At 51.4% G+C, this 23,693-nt stretch overlaps 1 protein-coding gene across 2 annotated transcripts in view; it reads right to left on the reverse strand.

Moving 5' to 3' along the window:
• Window positions 1–23,693, reverse strand: part of HSPA12A (heat shock protein family A (Hsp70) member 12A) — a 69,212-nt gene that overhangs the window by 33,014 nt on the left and 12,505 nt on the right. For both annotated transcript variants that reach the window (XM_047825201.1, XM_047825200.1), the window contains exons 2-3: window positions 2,712–2,797; window positions 1,076–1,203 (exon numbers count right to left, since the gene is read on the reverse strand). In XM_047825201.1, coding sequence (XP_047681157.1) covers window positions 1,076–1,203; window positions 2,712–2,797 — 214 coding nt within the window. The remainder of the gene's footprint in view (window positions 1–1,075; window positions 1,204–2,711; window positions 2,798–23,693) is intronic.

Raw genomic sequence — 23,693 nt, forward strand, 5'->3', positions numbered from 1 at the left:
GCAGCCTCTTAGGATATCTAAACCAAGATTGGGGCGGGGTCACTTTTGCTTCATGACTTATGTTTTAAGCAGCACGCTATAAAAACGCATAAGCTCTTACTCCAGGAGCGATACCGAAATTCCACAATTACCAGCTAAAGGAGTTGTTGCAAAGCCAATCACAATGCATCTTGAGAGCCATCCTTGGGTTTGGAAAATCGGAGTGATCGACTCCTGGCTCCCAAAGCTTTGAGGGGCCACAGACTCTGCAGGAGGGCCATGTGCCAGACCGGAGGAGCCGGTGTGGATGCCGGGATCGACCAGAATCCTCGCAGACAATTGGTCACGCGTGCGGATGGGGTGGATGAGAGGGCGTGCCATGCTGCTGTGTGCCTGGTGGGGTGGGGGTGGAGGGAGGGGCGTCCTGAGCACAGAGTGTGTCCCAAGAGACCCTGGGCAACTTCAGGGTCACCCTTCAGGTTCACGTGGCTGAAATCCACCCCTCTGTTTTTTCTTAGGCATGGTGCTTTCTGCTTCTGGTCACCGTCATGTAAGAAATAGCACCTTGCCTCCTTACATTTCAGTCCGTGCTAAGCCCTTGACGGGAAATCTTATTTCATTTGTGCACACTCGGTGAGGCAGACAGTCAGTATCCCCATTTCACAGATGAGGAAATTGAGGGTTAGAAGGCCCAGCGCTTGTGTAAGCTCACACAGTATGTGGCCGAGCTGATGCCTGGACCTCCTCCATCACAGATACCCTGAGCCAGCACCTCTTGCCCGAGCTGCATGCTGGAATAACCTGGGCCAGATTTCAAACGCGCTGTCCAGGCCCTTCCTCAGACCAACTGAGTCAGAATTAAGTCAACGCTTTTACAGACCAGGAACCTGGAGCCCAGAGATAAGAGTGGTTTACCCAAAGGGGCACAGGGGTTTTGGGCTGAGCTGGGCCACAATCCAGGACCCGCCTCCTAAGTGCCACTCACCTGCTCCTTAAACTAACTCCCTTCCCCTCCCCCAGGCCCGCCCCCAAGCGTCCACAGGTGCACTGACCGGTGCCTGCACTTGGCCCTCCCCACCCATACCACAGCACTCACCTCATCACGTGGATACATTCTGGCTCCTTGGTGAAGCTGTAGGCATAGCCACTGGACGTGGTTCCAAAGTCAACGGCCACCACCACGAGAAATGTCTGCTGCTCCGAGACATTCGGGTCAGCGTCATTCTGCAGATACACCAAGTTAAGGTGTGGGGGTGGGGAGTAGCGGTGGCCCAGCCTGGCTTTCAGGAGGATGCGCCGGGGTTGTGCCCCGGGGGGGGGTTGTGCCCAGTTGTGCCTCCCACTACAGACAGAATTCTGGCTCAAGTGTGCCGCACGGTGAGCCCTATGGAGAAGGCAGGCCAGCCTCAGCCCCCCACCCGGGTAGTTCAGGGAGGAATGGAGCTGTCCCTGAGTGGAGGGCCAAGCTGACAGGGTGAAGTCACTCGCCTAGAGCTTGCCCCCACCCCCTTTATCGACTGCTTATGACCATGACAAATTATGGAAGTTTCGCCATCCAGTCCGGAAGCCCAGGGGTTCCTTGACTGACACAATCTTCCCCTCACTGCCCTCCCCGAGTTCCTGTGCAGAACTCCAGACGCTGCCTGCCCAGAATATTCTCTGCCAGCTGTGGCCTGGGCACACCCAGGCGAGCACTCCATCTGCTCAGGTGTGTTGTGAGTGGGAATAAATTTTGCATGCCAGGGCCCCTCGCCATGTGATCCTGGCAAGGCCTGTCCCCTCGGGGACCAGAGACGTTCCTCAACATTAAGCAAGCGGGTCAGGCCACTCCAGCTTTCCAAACCATTTTTTTTTTTTTGAGCATGTAGACTTTTTTATATGTCCACAGAGCTCCACATTAGAAACCAATACATTTGGGGTTTGAAGTGTATTGTTTAGAGCAGGGGGTGAGATTCCCCACCCCTCTGCCCCTCTGGCCTCTCCCCACTGACCCCCATCCCCACACACCCCAAGGTGACCCTGAGCTCTTATAGGCGCCCTCAGGGTGCAGAGTTTGCAAACCTGCCATACGAGGGCCCAGCCATAGGTGGCCAGCTTCCCGGGTCCCCCAGGACCGAGGGAGTTCCAGGATGCTGAATAAGGTAAAACGCAGATTGTTCCAGGAAAACCAGGACAGGCTGGTACCCAGGAAGCTACCCCTCCCCTGGTTACTTTTCTCTGGTCGGCTACGTGTGGGCCCCTTGAAGAGCTGCCTCACAATATCCATCTTTTCAGTGAGGGGTCAGGTGGGAGCAAATGCCCAGTCTCCAGCCCCCTCGCTGTTCAGGTCTTCTCTCTGGGGCCGGCTGTGCGAGAAGCAAGCCCAGCCACACTCGTGTGGACACGGCAGTGAACTGTAGCAACTGCATTTCACTGGAGCACCGGCCAGATGCGGCTGCTCCCTTCCAGAAGGACGCCTCACCACCTCTGGGCCCTCGATCTTTAAAGGGTTGCTCCCGCCCTGCCTGGTACCCACCCAGGCCAAGAGCTCCAGAAGCACCAGTCACACTATAGAAAGCCTTTCCAGGCCCAGGGTGGGGAAGGGGCTGGGTGGGCTCCCGAGGCTGGTACCAGGACAATGTAATCTACACCCATGAATGTGAGGGGCTGCCCAGCAGCCTGTCTCGTGAAGGCACATCCAGAAACCAAAGATGATCAGCACATATCCCCACACATACATACGCATTTCTTACCACAATATGGGAAGGGGACAATGGCGTTATTCCCGTGTCCCCCAGACTCCGGGCCGGAGATGAATATGCAGACGTGGGGGCTGTTTCTGAAAGGAAAGACAAATGTGCTTAGAAGTGGCACGGGCTGACCCAGGGGGCAGAAGCGAGCTGCCTGGCTTTGCTGCTACAGATGCTACTGCCCCCCAGAAAGCCAGCTAACGTCGTAGGCCAGGCTGAACCCGGCCATGAACGCAGAGTGTCTGTTCTGGCACCCCCTCGTATGTGGTATTTAAAACTTGGCCAGATGAAACGTTCCTCTTCTCCCAGTGGCCACCAGGCCTCTCGCTGCGTGCCGCCCCCAACCCCCACTTAGCAGAGATGCTGCCCAGTCCCCACGTGGCCTCAGCTCCAGGTTTGCGCCCTCTGAAGAGCTGGTTCTTAAACCAGGCACCATGACAAGCCAAACCTGCAGCCATCTGTGCAAACTTCTGTGTGCCATGTTTTTTGAAAGAGTATCCACAACCCTCAGGTTCCCTACCCAACCCCACAGACCAACAAGCCCCCTTATAGGAACATAGGACAGGACTGCAGCTTCCGGAAGGAACTTCCTTGCTTGGTGGACACGTCCCCTCCTCCCTCCCTCCAGCATGAGGCCGCACCACAACATGGGGAACTCATTTCTCTTCGGGCGATACTGAAGGTCTTTGACATTCAATACGAAAAACCACAGGGGCGCCCGGGTGGCTCAGTCGGTTAAGCAGCCGACTTCGGCTCAGGTCATGATCTCGCGGTCCATGAGTTTGAGCCCCGCGTGGGGCTCTGTGCTGACAGCTCGGAGCCTGGAGCCTGTTTCAGCTTCTGTGTCTCCCTCTCTCTCTGCCCCTCGCCTGCTCACGCTCTGTCCCTCTCTGTCTCTCAAAAATGAATAAACATTAACAAATTAAAAAAGAAAAAAGAAAAACCACAGCAGAATGACAGGTGGATCAGCATACCTAGACCCTGCACGTGGGTGGGGCCCCATAAGGTCAAACCAGAGAAGAGCCCAGAGCAAAGCAGACGAACGTCATTTTGTTGATTGCCCTGCTCCTCTCGCAATTATTCCGGTGCTGACGTTTGTCCTGACACCTTGCGAGAGCCCAGTGGCTCTCCCCCGGGAATGAGCACCCAGGGAGAAGTCACACTGTCCCCGCTGGAAGCCCCACACTGCTCTCCCTGCCCGCCACCGAGGACCCACAGGGCCAGCAGCGGAGCAGGGACGGTAGGCTCCCACCCTGGTGACAACGGCCGACCCTGAGCGCCTTCCAATACCCGGTGTTATCTGGGGTGCTCTGCGAATACTTCCCATCTAGCAGCACACAGCCTGATACCCGGCAGGAAAAAAAAAATGGGTACTTGGCTAAAACAATACTTGTGGTCAAGGAAACCCAGAGGGTGTGAGGTGTCTGACAGAGCCTAGATGCTTCTACGGGAGGACAGGCGTGGTTCCATCTGCTTCTGCTGCCAAGTCACTTGGGTTAATCCCACACACTCACTGATTTTTGGGTTTTTTCCTGCTTGGTGAGAGCTCAAATAGCATCACTACAGCAGGTGCCAAAAGGGCTGAGGGAACGAAACGAATCATGCAAGAGTGAATGTGAGGCTTCAGATCTGCACAGCCACCTCCGCTCGCTGCAGGCATACGGTCCCCCTCCTCCTGAGGAGCCTCCAATTCCAACCCCTGGGAGACATGTGCAGAAGCCAGTAAGGGCAGAGGCCGAAAGAGCTGGTGGGCGAAAGGGCTTCACCAGCCATTTCTCCAAAGAAGACAAATGGTCAAGAAGCGCGTGAAAAGATGCTTCGCATCACCGGTTCGTGGAGACACGTGAATCCAAACCACCATGCGCTAACTGCTTCACACCCACCAAGATGGCTGCGATAAAAAAAAGAAAAAAAAGAAAGGAATAACAAATGTTGGCAAGAAACTGGGGCCCTTGTAGCTACCTGGGAGTGCAAAATGGTACAGCTGCTCCGGAAAACAGCATAGCGGATCCTCAGAAAGTCAAATATAGGAATTACCGTATGACACAGCAATCCTACTCCTGGGTGCCTACCCCCAAAGATCTGAAAACAGGGGTTCAAGCTGGTATGTGCATGTTCACTGTGAAGTTACTCACAATCGCCAGAAAGTGGAAACAAGCCAAGTACCCGTGAACAGATGAGTCAACAAAATGTGACATGGCCATGCCATGAAATATTATGCGGCTGTAAAAAGGAATGGAATTTCTTGTACACGTTGTAACATGGAGGACCAAGAAAACACTGCGCCGAGTAAAATACGCTGGACGCAAGAGGACAAATATTGTGTAATTCTACTTGCATGAAATATCTAGAGCAGGCAAGTTCATAGAGACAAACAGTAGATCGGAAGTTACCAGGGGTTGGCGGTGGGGGGGGGGGGAGGAAGGAATGGGGAGTGCAGAGTTTCCATTTTGAGTGATGAGCAAGGTTTGAAAATAGTGGCGATGGTGGTTGCACAACACTGTGGATGCAATTAATCCCCTTGATGGGTACGCTTAAGAAATGTTAAAATGGCAAATTTTATGTTCTAGATACTTTATCACAATAAACATGTTCTCATTAAAAAAAAAAAAACACAACTTGCTCATCTTAGAAAGCAATTTCTGATTCCTGTTAGCACCCATGGGTTGGTGCTCTTGAAAAGAGAAGGGAGACATAAGCCAGGCTCCTGGCCCAGCCTGCAAAAGTCCACCTGCTTTGCTAATCTCCCGGCCAAGGGCACCCCCTTCCATAAAACAGGGGGGAATCCTGCCTCTGCGCCAGGGAGCCCAGCCAGATGGGCCTTCCCGCCTGTCGGCGAGAAGTCTGCCCTGCCCATGGCCCCTTGGGCAGCCTACAGAGATGCCATCCAGCACTGGGAGCCACCTTCTCTCCACCTGCTACCTGCAAAGCCCGCGGCCATGTGTCCACATTTGCACAGAAGGTCTTAGAAGATACCAAATGTCTAATTGCCCAGTAAATCTGGTGTTGGCAATTAGCAAACAAGCTATTATCTACAGACAAACCATCCACCCCGCTGTCTGCTTGGTTCTAATTATCCCATCACTCAGCTCTTCCCAGCGCATGTCCCACTGACTTGCAAAAGAGCATGTGTTGGGCCACACGTTGAACACATGCCTTGGGCCCCCAGAGGACTCCAGGATACATGAGGACAAGACACAAGGATTTTTTTGGTTCTCCCTGTCCCTCCCCCACCCAATTCCTTGCAGGTTACTCAGCCGGGCCTCAGGGCAATTGAATTTCATGGACTTTCTCCATCAGAAATGAAATCGCAGCTGTACCATGTGATGATGTAAAACTGATTTGCATAGAAGGCATAGAGAAGTAACATTTTTATAGATGCATCCATATCATGCACGCCCACATCTATAGCTTTGCACAACCCAAACCAAAGATTATTCACCAGTTAAGGTGTACCAATCCAGCACAGGAGTACGCAAAGCCTGCAGTGACATTACTGTCTTATTTTTTAGGATGTCCAAGTGGTGCTCAAAAATTCGTGGGGAAAAGAATATGGAAAAGCCTACTGCAGGTCCTGAGGGGTATGGGGAATTTCCAGCGTGTTAATGATCTTAACCAAGCTGGAAAGCTCTTGTTCAATGGGTAAGTAATTAGGAATAAACAGAATGGGGTCAATGGAATATTACTTATTTTTTTTAATTTTTTTATTACATTTCTTGATCTTTGAGAGGCAGAGAAAGACAGAGCATGAGTGGGGGAGGGGAAGAGAGAGGGGGGGACACAGAATCTGAAGCAGGCTCCAGGCTCCGAGCTGTCAGGACAGAGCCCGACGTGGGGCTTGAACTCGCAAGCCATGAGATCGTGACCTGAGCCGAAGTCGGATGCACAACCGACTGAGCCACCCAGGTGCCCCAATGGAATATTATTGATCTATGGGTATGTGACAGATCTGAGATAAAAGTTGATATATGGAATATCTATATGCACAAGGCACCTGCTGAGCGTCCTGGCTACTGCTTATACATAGGCCATAATCCACAGCAGGAAACGCCAACCATCACAATTATGGACCTGTTTGTGCTTCTCCATGAAGCCACAACAATAACACCTGCTCCGTGAATATGCCCACCTACATAATAGTCCAGCACGGTACACACAGAAGGCCTTGAGCCCATTGGGAACAGAAAAGCAAGGCAGAGCTAAATGGAGATTTTCAGAGTGCAGCCTTGGGGGACAGAAAGGAAGCTGATGGAAACAGAATTGACACCCATCTGTGGAGGCAGGGAGAAGAAACTGGCAAACCAGAGATTAAAGAAGAATACTCCACCAGGAAGTGTCATCAAGGGCAGAGCTGAGGGACCTGAGACATTAAAGACACACTCCACCGTTGCAGCTACATTAAATAGACACTCGCAGTATCTTCCACTCCAAGCACTAAGTCACCCTGAAATGCGGTAACACAGAGGGAGTTGATGACTTCACATCACAGAATCAGCGAAACACTGAATACTGCAAGAATGCAGGCAATCAGCCACAGACCTATGGTAAGCTGAGGGCGAAGAGACCCTGAAGCTTTCCAGCAGAGCAAGAGAAATTGCCGGGTTTCCTTTGCTATTAGTTTCAAACAATTTAATGTCACTTCTGTCTTGTGTATTTGCTATGCGATTTTTTTTTTTTTTAGTTTGTGTGAATACAAAAATAAGTTGATAAGGGTGTTTCTAGGTTCACTCAACCTGGGACTCATCTCCCAACACATTCTTCAACCAAGTCACTTTTAAGATAATGTTTACGGCAAAGAGGTATAGATAAAGAAATGAAAATATCTTTGCCGCAAAGTAAAGGCTATAAATAAGTAAAAGTATGGCTCAACCCACAAGTCTCCTCCCACAGGATTTTCCTAGAACCCCAAACCAGACAGTGGAAGAGAAACTAATCGAATTTACTAGGTTAATACGAATCACTTGCCTTAAGGGTGTGAGAATTAAGTCACAGATTAATCGGGGTTCTTCCTATAAAATGCCAGACATGTAAAATTCAGACACATTTTTATTTGCTCCTGGCTCTAATGGCTTTAATCAAAGCAGATGTTCTTAAAATAAAAAACAGTCTGGATAAGAAAATGTCAAAGCCAGCCATAATTCATGAACTTGCTTGTCGTTTTTCCCTGCTGGAGACATTAGTCAGCAAATGGCCGTGAGCAGAATTGTAGACTTTCTGAGATACATAAAATCAATGCTGCTCCATAAATACAACATTAAAAAAAAAAAAAGACAGAACCCTAGGGCTGACTTTATTCTATAAGGCTGTAGGCTCATATGTGAAATGACAGGTGGTCTCAACAATGGTGACTCCCCAGCTTCTCCACAAAGACCTTCTTTCTAGTTTTCAGATTCATATATCTATCAAATGAATGTCAGTTTCAAGAGGATTTTTAAGGTCTAGTCCTTAAAATTTACAAAATGCAATAAATATTTTCATTTCTTTCCCCTCCTAGCTGTGAGATAACAGGTATTTGCTGACAATTGCCTAAAACCAGGCTATTTGTAAAAAGCTCTCCCTTTCTCTCTCTCCTTATATGCCTTCCCTGCACTGTCATCTTTGAAAATTGATCAGCTCAAGGTCATGGGTAGGTGACGGGAAAAAATCTTTTAAGAAGGAAAATAAAAAAAAATTTATTACCCTATAACAGGCTCCATGGCTAGCTGAACTAATGCATTATTACTGTAAGCTGAACTTCCATTTCAGTAAATAATTTATGGGGTTTCTTTTTTAATCACCATGGTTGATGTCCAGAGTAAATGGAAATTTTATTGGCATGAACTGGGAGACCCTCCTGGCTACAAAGAACACTGAGTGTAAAACAGCTGCTCTCCAAACACTAAATAATAATTATGGAAATGAGTATTTACAGTGGCAGAAACCACAACACCGGGCACAGCCGAGAGAAGCAGGCTACACCAGGCCCATCCTGACACTGGGCACATCCTCCAACTCTCTACCCCTTGGGATGGTTTAGGAGATGAGGTGCCCCAATGAGAGAGAACTGGAGGAACTGATTTCCCCAGAGGCAGTGAGCCCCCCAAGTCCCTGCTACCCCAGACCATGAGCAGGATGGTTCACATGCACATATGCATCTAGGTCACCACCGGGGGAGGTGAGGAAATGGTTCCTAGACCAACAGGTCTTCCTATTAACTTTCATGAATTATATCCAGCAACCTCACAGCCCTGACCCCTGGAACCTGACATTTGGAGGGGCTCCATCAGATCACCCCCTACATGGTATTAAGATATTTCTGCTCACCTGGCTTCAGTTCCACAGACCTTGGGCTCATCTGAGCAGGGCCATGTTTCAATTCATCTCTGATTCTGCAGTTCTTTACATGTCACAGGCACTCAATATGTTGAGTAGGTGGATAGATGGATGGGTAGATGGGTGGGTGGGTGGATGGATGGATGGATGGATGGATGGATGGATGGATAGATGGGTGGATACATAGGTAGGGGAATGGATGGATGTATGGATGGATGGATGTATGGATGGATGGATGGATGGAGAAATGGGTGGGTGGATGGCTAGATAGATGAACAGTTGGGTGGATGGATGGATATATGGAGGTATAAAAGGATGGGTAGTTAGATGGATAGATGGATGGGTGGATGGAAGGGTATGTTTATACCCGTGGATGGATGTTTATATGTATGCCCATAAGTGGACTCAGTTACTATCCACAGATTTGGAGGGATACAGAGGTCTTTTCCAACTGAGGCATTGACCCCCCCCTCCCCAAGTCATAATATTAATAATACATGTGTTGAGTTACTTCCAACAATGTGGAATCAGCTCTCAAAGCACCCGGACCTGCCTCTCTCCTCAGATGTTCCCTTTGGTCATTGGAACCACCATAGTTTCCAGATAGGTTTCCTAGACTCCTGCCTCCTGTCTTACTGCATTCCCAAGCTGAGTCATTCCTGTGAGAGATTCTTAGCATCTTTCACATTCCCTTCCTCCTCTGCAACCACAACCTTGGTCCAGATCCTGCTGACACTCACCAGGGCTCCCGCCCAGCATCTCTCAGACTCCCTGCTCCAGGTCAGCCCCTTCAAAGTCATGCTCCCCTACAGGCAGAGCCATCCGGTCAAACTGAGGTCTGCCCATAGAACTCCACCACTGTCAGGTTCTTCGATTCCCAGACTCCACAAGATGGAAGTCTAGCACACTGCCGGCACCGGGCCCTTGGAAGTCTACCCCACCTCCCTCTGTGGCCTCTCCTCCTTCCATCCCCCCACCCCCTTCCCAGCCATATCAAACCTTGTCACAGAGCCTGGATTATCTGTGCTTGGTCCTGCCTCCATACTGTGCCCAGAGGACACCCTACTTCTGCAGTATCTTCCAAAAGTCAGCCCCCTCTGTTTGAGGGAGGAGAGTCTTCCTAGCGTTCTCAGCCAGGAGGAGAAAGGAACTTGTTCATCGGAACCTGGGGACCAACTGACAAAACCCGGACTGCTACGGGACAAGTGTCAGGCTTCTCCAAGAAGCGAATTACAAGGAAAACATACAGGAAAAGAGGGGAAACCTATAGATCAGAGAATCTCAGACTCGTGCATCAGAATCACCAAGCATGCTTGCCAAACAGATGGCTGGCCCGACCCCCGCCCCAAAGTTTCCACTCTGACAGGTCTGGGACAGCTGAGAACTTGCATTTCTAATGAGTTTCACATCAACCTGATCAGCCCCAGAGACTGACTCCCATAGCTTAAAAGATGCTTAAGAGACATAGTAACTCCAGACACTGCAATGCGTGAACCTTTACTGGATCATGATTCAAACGAACAACAACAAAAAAGAGCAAGTAGAGGGAACAGACACATCACCAGCTCGGGCTGCGGGGCCAAGGGGCATGTCTCCTCAGAACCAAGACAGCTTAGGAACAGGAACAGCAAAGCCAGAGTTGGCTCTGTTGTTCACAGGAGAGCATTTGTAAGGGACACGAACGACTCCCGAGGGCGATACAGAATATGCGTAAGCGGGCGGCTGGAGAATGTAGAGACACGTTGGCTCACCTCCCTCTGGACACACCTTCTCCCTCCATGAAGTGGGGCTCCTCAGGGCCTCTATCACTACGTTTCGATAAACAAAGGACATAATTCAGGAGAAACCCTCTGAAATAACAGCCCCCACTTGCCATCTGCTGAATTCCTTAATGGGGTCATACGTGCACGTACAGTTTTGACTCTAGGCTCTTGTATGAGTTTGTTCAAACTCACATTATTCATTGGAAATTATTAGAAATGAACAGACCCAGAAACCTATCAGGAAAGCCATCACGTTACTCACGGGATGTGAATTTCGTGCCAAGTTAAGAGCTTTATAGGTGTAGCTCATGAAACCCTGCTGTGCAAGTGGGGGCTGTGAGGCACTGTCATTATTCCCATTCCGTGGATGAGAAAAGTAAGGCCCAGAATGCTAAGGAGCCCACACCGTCAGGATGCCACGCAGCTCGACAGAGCTCTCCAGCTCTTACCCTGCCTGCCTGCACTACGCCCGATGTCAGGTCTCCGACAGGTGTCACTGCTCACGACAGGTGAAGCTACAAGGGAGATGTTAACATAAATCCCCATTTCACCGGTGAGCAGTGAGGGGGAGGTCAGGAGGTCACGATCACAGGGCACTTCCGAGCCCTAGCTGGCGAGCTCTGCCTCCAGGCTCAGAAGACTGTGGGGCTCATGCTTCCCTGGGCTCTGAGGCCCGACAGTGCTCTCCATTTTTGAAAGCTGTTATTCTTCCAATCCAAAGATCACGGCGTGGGAGGGGCTGCTGACAATGCGGAAGTTAAACGTACAAGCTCAGGGTCAGGAAAGCTTGAGTTCAAATCCTAGTATGGCCACTCCCAAATGCATGATGTTGGGTGAGCTACTTAATTTCTCAAGAGCCTCAGTTTTCTCTCCTGGAAACTGGGGGGTGGGGGGTTCATAATGATGGCGATATATTTTATAGGGTCGCTACAAGGACGAAATGAAATAATCCCCATAAGCCCCGGTGCATGGCAAGCATTCAATAAATTATAGATGTTATTTATTATCACTACCATCATCATCATCATCATCAAATAGGTCCAGTTGCTGTTGAGTAACGGGCCATGTGCCTCCACCAGGGGACAGGCGAGCGCCCACATACGCCACGCACAAAGTCAGCGAACACTTTTGCTTCCAGTGGTGTCTCTCCAGGCTTGTTAATCAAGGATAAAAAGACCCACCGGACAGACGCTCGGCACATGGAAGCTTCAGGAAACCTCTTAGTGATGGGAAACAGTGCTGGTGCTGCCACGGGTGAGAGAATGTGTGGCCCCGGCTTCATTGCTCAGCCCATCTGCTCCCCCCAAGGGCACTTTCAGAAGGATGGGGGAGAATCTGGGAAGCCACATGCCCCACTCCCATCAGGGAATTCAATGCGAGTTTTCCTGTTCTCTACGATGAAGCACATTTCAAAACTGAACAGGTAAATGAAGAAGCTCTCCCACCCCAAGGAAAAGATTCCGCATGCCTGGGCCCCCGGAAGACCCCGGATTAGACTTCCCCAAGTTCTATCATGAACAGCCTTGGGACAGCTCAGTCTGCAGAGGCCACAGCACAGGGGTGCCGACTGTACCAAAGGGAAAGACAGAGGCAGTGCCGTTCTGGCCCGTTGGTCTCACACCGAGTGGAATATCTCCCCTCCTAAGCATTCACCATCTGTGCCTGGGGAGGGGGAAGGGAGAGGGGAGACTGGGAGGTGAGGGTGGGGGGAGACAGACAGCTGGCTCTCCCCCCACCCCTTCAACTGAACCTTTGTCCATCTTCAGGCAGGAAGGGCTGCCCTTAACGCATGTGCGCCCCCAGCTGGGGAACCTGAGCACAAACTTCCCATGCTCTGCCAGTGCCCTGAGAGCTGAGGCTTATGCTCATACATTACAGACCCCTCTGAAGAGCGCCTTAATAGAAGAGACAGTTTGCACGCTGCACAAATGCACCTGCCTTGGGGGAGGGATGTCTCCCAAGCAGGGCTGCACCCATCCGTAGGTAGAGGTGCCATGTTCTTACCACAAAGGTGCCATCCCAAGCCATGAAATGAAGGGCTTTTTCCAATTGTCACACCCAGAGCAGATCTTTTACTAATTCATCTCAAAGTACTACAAAAGTACTTAATAGTCAAACAAGAAAGGAAATACCTCATAAGGTACTGAGCTCCCCATCACGAGAGGGGTTCAAGCTAAGGTCAAGAACCACTTACTAGCAGAAGAATAACAAAGGGTCAAAAAACTGGGAGCGCATAGGAATAGACTGTGTAGATTCACGCATGCCCTCACTATCCATCAGGAGCTAAGAAGCTGTGTTGCAGTGTGGTTAAGTACAGGATGGGGACTGGTCTAAATCCCAGCTCCATTACTTACTGGTCTTGGTAAGATCCAGCTGTGTGCACCCAAAATCCATTTCTCTCTTCTTAACTAACCCCCAATTCTACATGACTAGCCAGGGGGTGGAGGAAGGGGGACCTTTCCCCAGCCCCAGGGTCGATCCTGAGTAATCTAAATCAATCACGGCAAATCTCTTCCCCTTGCCAATGACAGAAGTGGAAATGGGTTTGTGACCCATAGTTTTGGCTCATGGAGCACGAAGGAAAGTCAGCTGGGGGGGCCTCTGGGAAAAAAAAAATTCTTACTCTAAAGACAGTGCCCAGGAGAAGAGTCATGGGCATGTAGAAACAAAAAACCGACACCTGTGGGTACTGTCTTGCCACCACCACCAAAATAACCCCCATCCGTTCTTGAGGGGGTCCATGAGCTGCCAAATCAGCCTGCCTTGGAGCTTGCTGGACTTCCGGACTTTCCATTCTGAGTCATAATTAATTTCCTTTTTTCTGGAGACAAGATAAAGGCAGGTCTTTCATGCCTTGCAGCTAAAAACCGATGCACAGCTGTGCAACCTGAAACAAGTTACTAACCTCCTCCGTGGCTTGGTTTTCCCTCTGTATTAAATAGGATAATAATAACCCTAACCTCTCAGGATTAATGAGGATTAAATGGGAATAATGCAGGCAAAGGTTTTAACAAATGTAACTATTATTATTTATACAGTGTCTCATTTTATCACCACAAACAACCCAGTGAGGTAGAAAACAGGTTGTTGTTAGCCCCATTTAACGGCCGAGGAAACCATGGCACAGAGAGGTTAAGCATCTTCCTGAAAGCACACAGCAGTAAGTGCCTGTCTCCAATGCCCGAGATCCTTCCCTCCATGACATTCCAGCCTCGATGAGGTTCCAGGGCTCTGTGATTGGCCAGAGTCTGTGCCCTGGGCAGCTAGGGGCACGGCACCGCGAACACTGAGAGCCGTGGAGGGAGTAGAAATGAGGGGGGACTGCAAATGGGCATGAGTTTCTTTTCAGGGCAATGAAAACACTCTGGGATTTGACAGAGGCGACAGTTGCACAACCGTGGGGATATGCTAACAGCCACTGAACTGTACACTTTAAAATGGTGAACTTTATGACAGGTTCATTTTTGTATGATGTGGATCTCAAAAAAAAATCAGAGAGCTGGTGGAAAGCACTCTGTAAGGAAAATTGTCCCCTGTCCCGCCTGTACTCAGGAGCGCAGCCTTCCTCCCTGGAAGCAGACATCAGTCACTCCCACCCACCTTGGCCGCCGCTCCCTCCCGCCCTCCCTCCGACCCTGGGCAGCCGCCAACCTCTCTGCCTGGCAGTTTCCAGAAATTCTCTCGGCACTTGTCGAGTGGCAAAGCTGGCTGCCAGTCTCGGACTCTCCGAGCAGGCCGGGGCCAACAGCTGGCTCTGGCCTGTCCCCAGGCACCCTGAGCTCTGGCAACATGTGAACAGAGGCACAGAGCAGGGACGGTACCCCAGTCACCAGCTGTATTTTCACTTTTCCCCTAGATGCTCTGTAGCTGCCGGCTGGCCAGAGCTGAAGGCCAAGCTCCTTCCTGACGGAGGGCTGCAGACACAGGACCTGGCAGTGCTTCCCCCCACAGACAGGCAGTTTCCAGGCATTCTGGAATAAATGCCAGAAGACGCCCAATACTCTGCAGCCGTAACCAGCCCTCTAAGGAGTCACTGCCCCATCTTGTCGGGAGGGCAAGCTGCATCAGCATTAGAACATTCTTCTGTGTAATGACTTGTATGTACCACTGCCACTGAGCCAGGGTCCTGGGGCAGGCAGGTGTTCAGGAGCCTGCCTGAGAACTGGCTGCTTCCAGAAGATAAAGAAAAAGAGAAGGCAAATGCCACAAGGGGCTCCAAAGAGCACCTGGGGAGGCCAAGTATGGACCATCCACTGCGGCCTGGACGGGGGCTTCCAAGGGGGTGACACATGGGAGGGAGCATCCCTGGATGCTGGACACCCTCAGGAACCAAATACCCTCTCAGCACGGGTGGCCCTGGCATCTGGACACAGAACATTCCTCACACGGTGGACAAACACTGCCATGTTAGCAGGCAGGAGAGAAAATCCTTTCAGATTTTCTGAAACTTTTAAAGATTTCAGATTTTCAGAGACTTTTAAAGACTTTTTAAGTTTCAAATCCCTCATTCTTACTTTTTTTTTTTTCATACAAAACCTTCAATGACGGATTGACATTCTTACAAAGAAAGAATTAGTGAACTGGGTTGAGATATCGATTAACTTGAGACTTTGCAAAGCTAAGCATGCATGGCAAAATTTCAACAGAAATTACTCGTGCAAGGATTTAAAATAGAGTACCTACTTCCAGGGTGGTAAAGGCAGGAAAAAAACAAAGAAAGAAAACCAATGAATAATTCCCCAAGGACCAGATGTGCTCAAAATCTTTTCCCAAGGAATAGAGAGGCCACGTAAAGGTACTTTCCAGGGAATGAGGTTTACTTCCTCAGGCTACTCCACAGAGCAGGGGGGAAGCCCCAAGCCACAGGACCCAAGGTGTCTCCCAAAGCGTCTCACGGCCCACCTAACACCAAGCAGCTTTGATGAGCTGGGCGGAGCCTTAATATACTACATAAAGTACTTTATAGAATACGTGAACATACGACATGAATCCCCAGGAAACAATGCACGTTCTGTGTTTAGGGGCCACAGTGAGGCCACACAGATGGTCCTAGCTGCCCACACACCCTGGGGCGTGCATGTTGTATGAGCACAAGTGGGCTTGAGGGCACTCGGCCTCCAGGACCCCTGGTCTAGCCGCTGCAGTGCCTGGGAGGCAAGAACCAAGGTCCAGGGAATGGGAATGGGACTTTGCACGCGTTCTCACATACACACACACACACACACACACACACACCACCAACCACAGATGACCAACTGCCCAAGCTGGGGCTTAGGAAGGACTTCCAGGGCATCCATAAGCCCAGGTGGTCTGTCTGTGGCTTTTTATTACTGTTGTCCCACAGGCCTGTGCCTCCCAGGATGCGGGCCTGCCTGCTTCATTAAGCCCAACCCTGTGCATGGGCAGTCTCTCTGACTGCATTGTTATCTTTAACAGCTCCTTCTGGAACTCAATTAATCAACAGCCTTCTCCTCTGCAGAGCAGAATGCTCCAGACACAGAGTGACCAGCCTGACTCCCCACAGGCACACCCCCACTGAGCCGGGAATGTCTGAGAGCAGGGCAGTCACCTGCCCTCTGGGGGGTGACCTCCAGGAGGAGCCCACAGGAATGCCTCAAACTGGGAAAAGTGGGAGCCGGTGAGAGGGACACCGGCACAGGTCTGCTCTCCTCGCCCTCATCTCCCTGCCTCTCTCTCTCCACAGACGTAGTCCAGAAGGTCTTGATGATGTGGACCCAACTCTGAGGGCATTCTGGGTTAGCAAACAAGAAGACTTCCAGAAGCTAAATACGCAGTGGGGAATTTCTACCCAAGCTGAACACATCCCTGTCCTGGGACCCAGAAGTGAGTGCACATACGAGCCCACGACAAGATCTGTTCCAGAATGTTCACAGTAGCATTTTTCATCATCGCCCAAAACTGGAAACAATCCAGACGTCCATCAGTAGGAGATGGCTGAACCAAGTGTGGGACAGACGTACAATGAAACTACTCCACAGCGCAATCACTTCAGCATTACCTGGGAAGTTCATCAACTAGGGCCCACGTGAAACAGTCCCCTTCCCCCCTCAAGGCCTGTGTGTGTGTGCCCATGCCGTCCTCTGCCCCATCCCCATCGGGCTGCCGTTGATCTTGTCTAGGGGACATCCATCATACGGGTATTTAATTCAGGAGACTCCAACTACAAGTTATCAGGCCAAAACAGGGTGAATGATTTCAATTTAAAAATTGTAATTAATAAAACTGTAAAATTCCATTTTTCACTCTTTATTAGACACCGTGGTAAAGTGCCACACGGGGATTGGGGTAGGCGAGGCAGCCCCAGGGTGGTGATGCTTGACTGGCATCTTCAAGGTCAAGTTTGCTGAGTGCACAAGATAGGGAGAGACTACCAGGCAAAGGGAACAGCGTGAGCAAAGGCAGAGAGGTGTGGAGGGCTTCCCAGAGGGCCCTGCCCTCTGCCTCCAGGCTGTTCCCCTAGATCAAGTCTATCCATCAATTTCATCAGGTTTACTCCAAGCCTCAAGCACCGACTGTGGCTCTCTATCGCCCTACATAACAGATCTAGCTTGTTAGCCCATCAGATGCCTCCATCAGCCCCTCCCCACTGCTACACAATCATTACTGTCCCCATAACCCCCTGCACCAGCTGGACTGTTGTTGGACATCTGGGAAGCCATCTGCCATCCTGCAGGCCTGGCTCACGCACCCGTCTGCAGGGAGAAAAGGCCCTGCTGCCCTCGCCCCACTCTGCCCCTGCTGTCCTTGCCACGGGAAGAGCTGACTCTCGTGGCTGCTCTCCAACCAGGCACGGCCCTGGGCTACTCTTCTGGGGTTGGGGATGGGATCCAACACCTGACGTTGGCCGGGCCTGGGAACACACCTGGTTCCACCTTCGCCAGCTCTGCCACAGACACAGCTGTCCGGGGCCTCAGTTCCCATGGCTGCAAAGTGGGTAATGACTATTCCCCCCTCATAGGGCTGTGTGAAGACTACAAGGGAAGACCTAGAAAAAAGTTCCATCACTGAGCTGGAGACAGAGCAGGTGCTCAAGAAGCACAGGCTTGCCTGTTGTCTCAAGACCCAGAACACACATGTGCTGGCTGAGGTTTTCCACCTGAATCTCTACCTGAGGGCCACTAAGCCCCTTCCCTGGACCAGAGAAGGTCCACAGCATCACATATGCACCCCAGAAATCACTGCGGGCCAGCAGGGTGACCGTCAGCCTCTCCTCCCCGAGGCTGGCCAGGCTAACTCACGCTGTGTGTCCAGCCCCAGAATTTCCACCCAAGCTGAACGCATCCCTGCCCTGGGACCCAGCAAATCCGTGACGAGGATTCTACTCACGAGAAGTGAGTGAGGATATGTGCCCACAAAAAGATCTGTTCCAGAATGTTCACAGCAGTTTTATTTTCCATAATCTTCAAAAACTGGAAACAATGCAAACATCCATCAACGGGAGGATGGGTGGACCAAGTGTGGTGCAGCCATACAAAGAGAGTACTCAGCAATAAAAAGGGAACAAAGTATCAATACACCCAACAATGTGAATGAACCTCAAAAGCACGATTTTGGATAAAAACCCTGTACATGAAGGAGGATTCTATTCACATGAAGTTCAAGAACAAATACATCTAAAGTGAGGGGCGCCTGGGTGGCTCAGTCAGTTGAGCGTCTGACTTCGGCTCGGGTCATGATCTCACAGTTGATGGGTTCAAGCCCGCATCGGGCTCTATGCTGACAGCTCAGAGCCTGGAGGCTGCTTCGGATTCTGTATCTCCCTCTCTCTCTCTCCCTCTCTCCCTCTCTCTACCCTTCCCCCCTCATGCTCTGTCTCTCTCTCCAAAATAAATAAACATTTAAAAAAAAGTTTTTTAAGTACACCTAAAGTGAAAGATGTCAGAACAATGGTTCCTCACCGGGTGGGTAGAGACTGCCTGAGACAAGGCACAAAGGAATGTTCTAGAGGGATGAAAATATCCTGTATCCTGCCCAGTGGGGTGGTTACACAGTGTCTCACCTTCCTATGGCTGCTGTGATAAATCTTTATTAACCTAGTGACCGAAAAGCAGAGAGTTTTCTATGGTTTATTCACATTGTGAATGGTTCATTTTCTATGGTTCATTCACATTGTTGGGTTTATTGTTGGGTGTGTGTTTTCTATGGCTGCTGTAATACACCTTTATTAACCTTGTGACCGAAAACCAGAGAGTTCTGGAGGTCTCAAGTCTGAAACGGGTCTCACTGGGCGAAAATCAAGGTCCTGGAGGCTCCAGAAAAAAAGCCATCTCCTTGCCTTTGCCAGCCTCTCGAGGACATCTGCATTCCTTGGCTTGTGTCCCCTTCCTCCGTCTTCAAAGCCCGGAGCAAAGCATCTTCCGATCTCTGTCTCTGACCCTCCAGCCTCCCTCTTTCACTTTTAAGGACCCTTGGGATTACACTGGGCCCACCCAGATAATCCAGGGTAACCTCCTCTCCTCGGGACCCTGGATTGAATCACACCTGCCCCGCAAGGTAACATGCGGTGAGTGTTGCAGGAAAGCGGGACACGCACATCCCTGGAGGGCGCCCTTCAGCCTCCACACACATGCTGCACGTGCACGTAAAGCTGTGCCCTTAGCAGTCCAAAGCTTCATGGTATTGCCGATGACACCACCAATCACAACACTAAGGAGCAAACAAGGACGGCTCCGGGTGTCCTGTCCCAAGAACGACTTTGCAGGTACCCCTTCCCTTAATCCCACACCACCCTGCACCGGTGCCCGGCTTTACAGGAACTGAGGCGTGGCTGAGAGCAAACCTCTCTTGCAGCTGGCAGGAGACAAAGCTAATTGGAACCCGAGTCTGAGGACTCCCAAGCCCTGCTCCTTGAGGTCACCAAAGACCCCTGCTATGGGGGGTCAGGAAGGCGGCCCAAAGGAGAAAGGGTTTCCTTCCAGGCCCGCTTTTACTGCGATGTGGGTACAAGAATTTCCCCTAACTCTGCTCTGGGACCAGGGGGGATGAGAAAAGAAAAGTCAAAGCAGAGTCGTGGAGCGATAGACGCTACAAACTGGGAATCCCCCATCCAGAGGGTCAAAGACCGGACTTTTATGTGGAACCTCTCATTCCTTTCAATCATAGGCCAGGCATTGAAATGGATGAGCAAATGTTTGTCCACAGGCCCCCAGCCTGCCACTGGCACAGCCCAGACCGCCCCTCCCCTGCTCCTCCAGGCCGCCAGCAAGCAGCAGCCTCACCCCTGCAGGGCCTGTGGCACTTGTGCTGAACCTTCTGGAAGGAAGCCAAGGGGCTCCTGGGAGAAGGGACCCGTGGGCCCCTGGGGAAGACCACAGAGGCAGCTGTAATGAGGGTTCCTGACACCAGAGTGGCTTCCAGATGGGACAGGGGCCCTGCCCCCCAGTGAGCCTCTTCCCCTGCCCCCCGCCCAGGCACCTGCAAAGGAGAAGGGGCCAGGCCTATGTCCACCTGGGGGCCCCTGACCCCACACCAATATCTGGGTCCCGGGTCACCTTTATCCAGAATCTAGTCTAGCTATGTGGAGCCAGTCGCGGCTAAGAGCGCCTCGGCCAAGCGAGTCAAGACTCTAGGAGGAGAGAGTGAGGGTTACCGTCCAGCACCTCGCCATGCCTGCACGGAGCCCACACGGGGGGCTGCCCGGCCCATCCTGCTGCCAGGTGTTTGCTGCACGAGGAAGCAAAGCATCTTGGGGGTGGGGGCGAGGGATGTGAGGAAGCATGACAGAAACAATCCAGAACAAACATTTTTGAAGAACCCACACTTTGGGCTCAGAAACCAGCAGGCCCACCACTCTCTCCCTCCCGCTCCTTAACCAAGGACCATAAACTTTGGAGACTCTGTGTCCTTGTTCATAAAGGGAGGACACTACCCACTGCCTCACAGTACTAGGTTCCATGAAGGCCCATCGACCAGCTTTGTCTTGCTATGCCTGGCAGTTCTGGAAGTCTGAGCACCAAGGGGGTTAATGGGGCTGACTCTGGACGTGGTTTCCTCTTTTCTTCCCTTGGATTACATTTTCCTTTTTTTCTTTCTTTCTTTTTTTTAACGTTTATTTATTTTTGAGACAGAGAGAGACAGAGCATGAACAGGGAGGGGCAGAGAGAGAGGGAGACACAGAATCAGAAGCAGGCTCCAGGCTCTGAGCTGTCAGCACAGAGCCCGACGTGGGGCTCGAACTCACAGACCGTGAGATCATGACCCGAGCCGAAGTCGGACGCTTAACCCACTGAGCCACCCAGGCGCCCCCTTAGATTACATTTTCCTTGATGGACATCGTGATGATCTTGTCACGAGAAACAAAGTTACCTTTCGCTCACTCAGTACCTGCCCAGGACAGCAGCTGGGGACAGAGGAGAGGGTTGGGCGGGGTGGGGTGAGCAGAGTGTGGGGCTGGCTTGCAGGCATCACTTCTTGCACCCCCGCCCCGGGGTGCCCCTGCCTGCTCCTCTCTTTCCTACACCAGAACCCCAACCTCTACCAGCTCCCCGTGATCACCGGGCTCCCACCTCCGGTGGGGGGGCCAGCTCTCCCCCTGGCAAATCTCTCCAGCAGCCCCATGGGGTAGGCTTTATTTCTCAGCTCCATCCCAGAGAGTTGGAAACAGAAGCTCAGGGACATTTCCAAGGCTGCCCAAGGCCTCCGCAGAGCTGAGACTGGAACCCGGACCTAAACTCACCCTGCAGTTCTACACGGACCCCCAGACGGAAGCGCAGGGACCTGGCCTGGAATGGGGGTCTTGAACTGCCTTGGCCTTGGCCTCCTCCAGGCCTGGGAGTGGAGCTACACTTAATGGGAGTCACCTCTGGCTTCAATACTCAACACTGCCCAATGTCCCCAAATGTCCCCTGCCTGAAGTGGGCCATCCTGGTGCTGAGGCAGGAATCCTGCAGGGTCGGGGGGGGGGGGGGGGGGGGAAGGGGGGGAGGGGTCTCTGTTTGGCTCCCAGGCCTCACCCTGGGCTCTGATGACCTGGCTCTACCGCTGGGCTCCGACCTTTCCAACCAGCACGGCCCGAGGCTTTAATCATTTACATCTGGTCAGAGTCCCGGTGTTCAGTTGCCAAATCTGAGCACAAGCCTGGAGCTGGCAGTGTCCAGGAGATGACCACACGCCCCCCCTGTGGGTTCTGAGCCCTGAGGCTTTGGGGGAAGCGGGCAGGGAGGGTCACCTTGAGTTCTAAGCACAGTCACAGATGGAAACCAATTTGCAAATTCTGAGAGGGAAACCGGTTGTAAGCTGGGGCTGGGGAGCAGCGTGAGGGAGGAGCTCTTCGGGCAGAAGGAGGTGAAGGTCTGGGGACGGAAATCCCAGACTGCTCCTCAATGAGGCACAGGATGAGCGGGGGGCCATCCCTCTGCCGCCGTCATCGTATTTCGGGCTTCTGTGTTTGCTTTGGAGTTTATTGCAATCTCATTGCTATTTTTCACTAGAAACTGTCCCTGCCCCCCAACCCCCACAGTAAGATTTTCGAGGAGCAATTTTAACCGGACCCCAGCTGCATTCTTCAGCGCGTCTGTATTCTCACGAGGCCTTACTCTACAGGAAGACATGTCCGTTACATAACTCGGTGAGGAAGTCTGTGTTGCCATATGAATATGCATTCAATGCACGAGGTATAGATACAAATAACAAGTGGGCCACAGTGCATTCCTACTGCTCCGCGATAAATCCCATCCTGCTGGCTTCTCTTCCTTCCAAAGTAGCCCAGGCTCCGTCCCCCAGCATGTGGTGCTTTGGAATTTCACAAGCAAACGTTCAGGAAGACCCAAGGAGTACAGCATTAGGGCAGAATCAGTGTCTCTCACCAGCCAGATTCTTGTGGGTTCATGTCTGAATGAACCATATGAACCACAAGAGAAGACCTACCAGAAGCTTCTAACATCTCTTAGTCTTTATCTTCCCCTGTCTCTGTCTCCCTTCCTCTCCACCTCTGTTACTCCCTCTCTCCCCATGCATACACATACATGAATACTTATACATGCATATGTACGTACACACACACACACACACACACACACACACACACACACACACACAGCAGCCTCTCCCGAGATGAATCTAACAGGACCCGGCAAGGCTCTAGCAGTATCAGGTCTCCACTGGGTCTACAGCACCTCTGATCGCTGTCTTCCTTATGACTGGCCCCTAGAAGCCTGGTGCCCTAGGTCAGACCACCCCCTGCTTCCCAAACCCTTCCCCGGGTACCCCTGCCACCGTCACGCACAAGCTAGGTACTGCCACCCCAGTAGCCGTATCCTCAGCCTCCCCCGTCCCCAGTATCCCAGCCCAGACAAGCAGAGTTTTAGTTTGCTCTAAGGGACAGCATGACCCTATTCTGCCACTAGGCCACTGTGTGCTATTGAGGTCACTGCCACTTTCTAGGAGGCTGGCTCACAGAATGCTGAAAGCCTCTACTGGCACCCATTTCTGTCTCTGATCACAAGGCCACAGTGATACCTGATAAAGACCCAAAGGTACAGAGCACCCCCTCACATCTCTACCAATCCCTTGTTCCACGGTGCTTCAACTTACCAACCAGTAAACCTCCCTCCCAAATTGCCTAACATAGCATTATGAAGTTATTTTGCCAAGGACAGACACGAAACTTTTTTTAAGTATTTTTTAAGTTATTTAGTTATTTTGAGAGAGAGAGAGCGAGCAAGTGGACAGGGGCAGAGAGACAGGGAAAGAGAGAATCCCAGGCAGGCTCCACACGGTCAGTGCAGAGCCCAATGCGGGGCTCAAACCCACAAGCCCCATGAACCACAAACCCACAAGATCATGACCTGAGCCAAGGTCAGACGTGTAACTACCTGAGCCACCCGTGCGCCCCTGAAATGCTTTTTATTAAACCTATTATCTGCTATTATATTTGAGTCATAAAAGAAAG

Source organism: Prionailurus viverrinus, chromosome D2 (genome assembly GCF_022837055.1).
Source record: "Prionailurus viverrinus isolate Anna chromosome D2, UM_Priviv_1.0, whole genome shotgun sequence".
Taxonomy (NCBI): domain Eukaryota; kingdom Metazoa; phylum Chordata; class Mammalia; order Carnivora; family Felidae; genus Prionailurus; species Prionailurus viverrinus.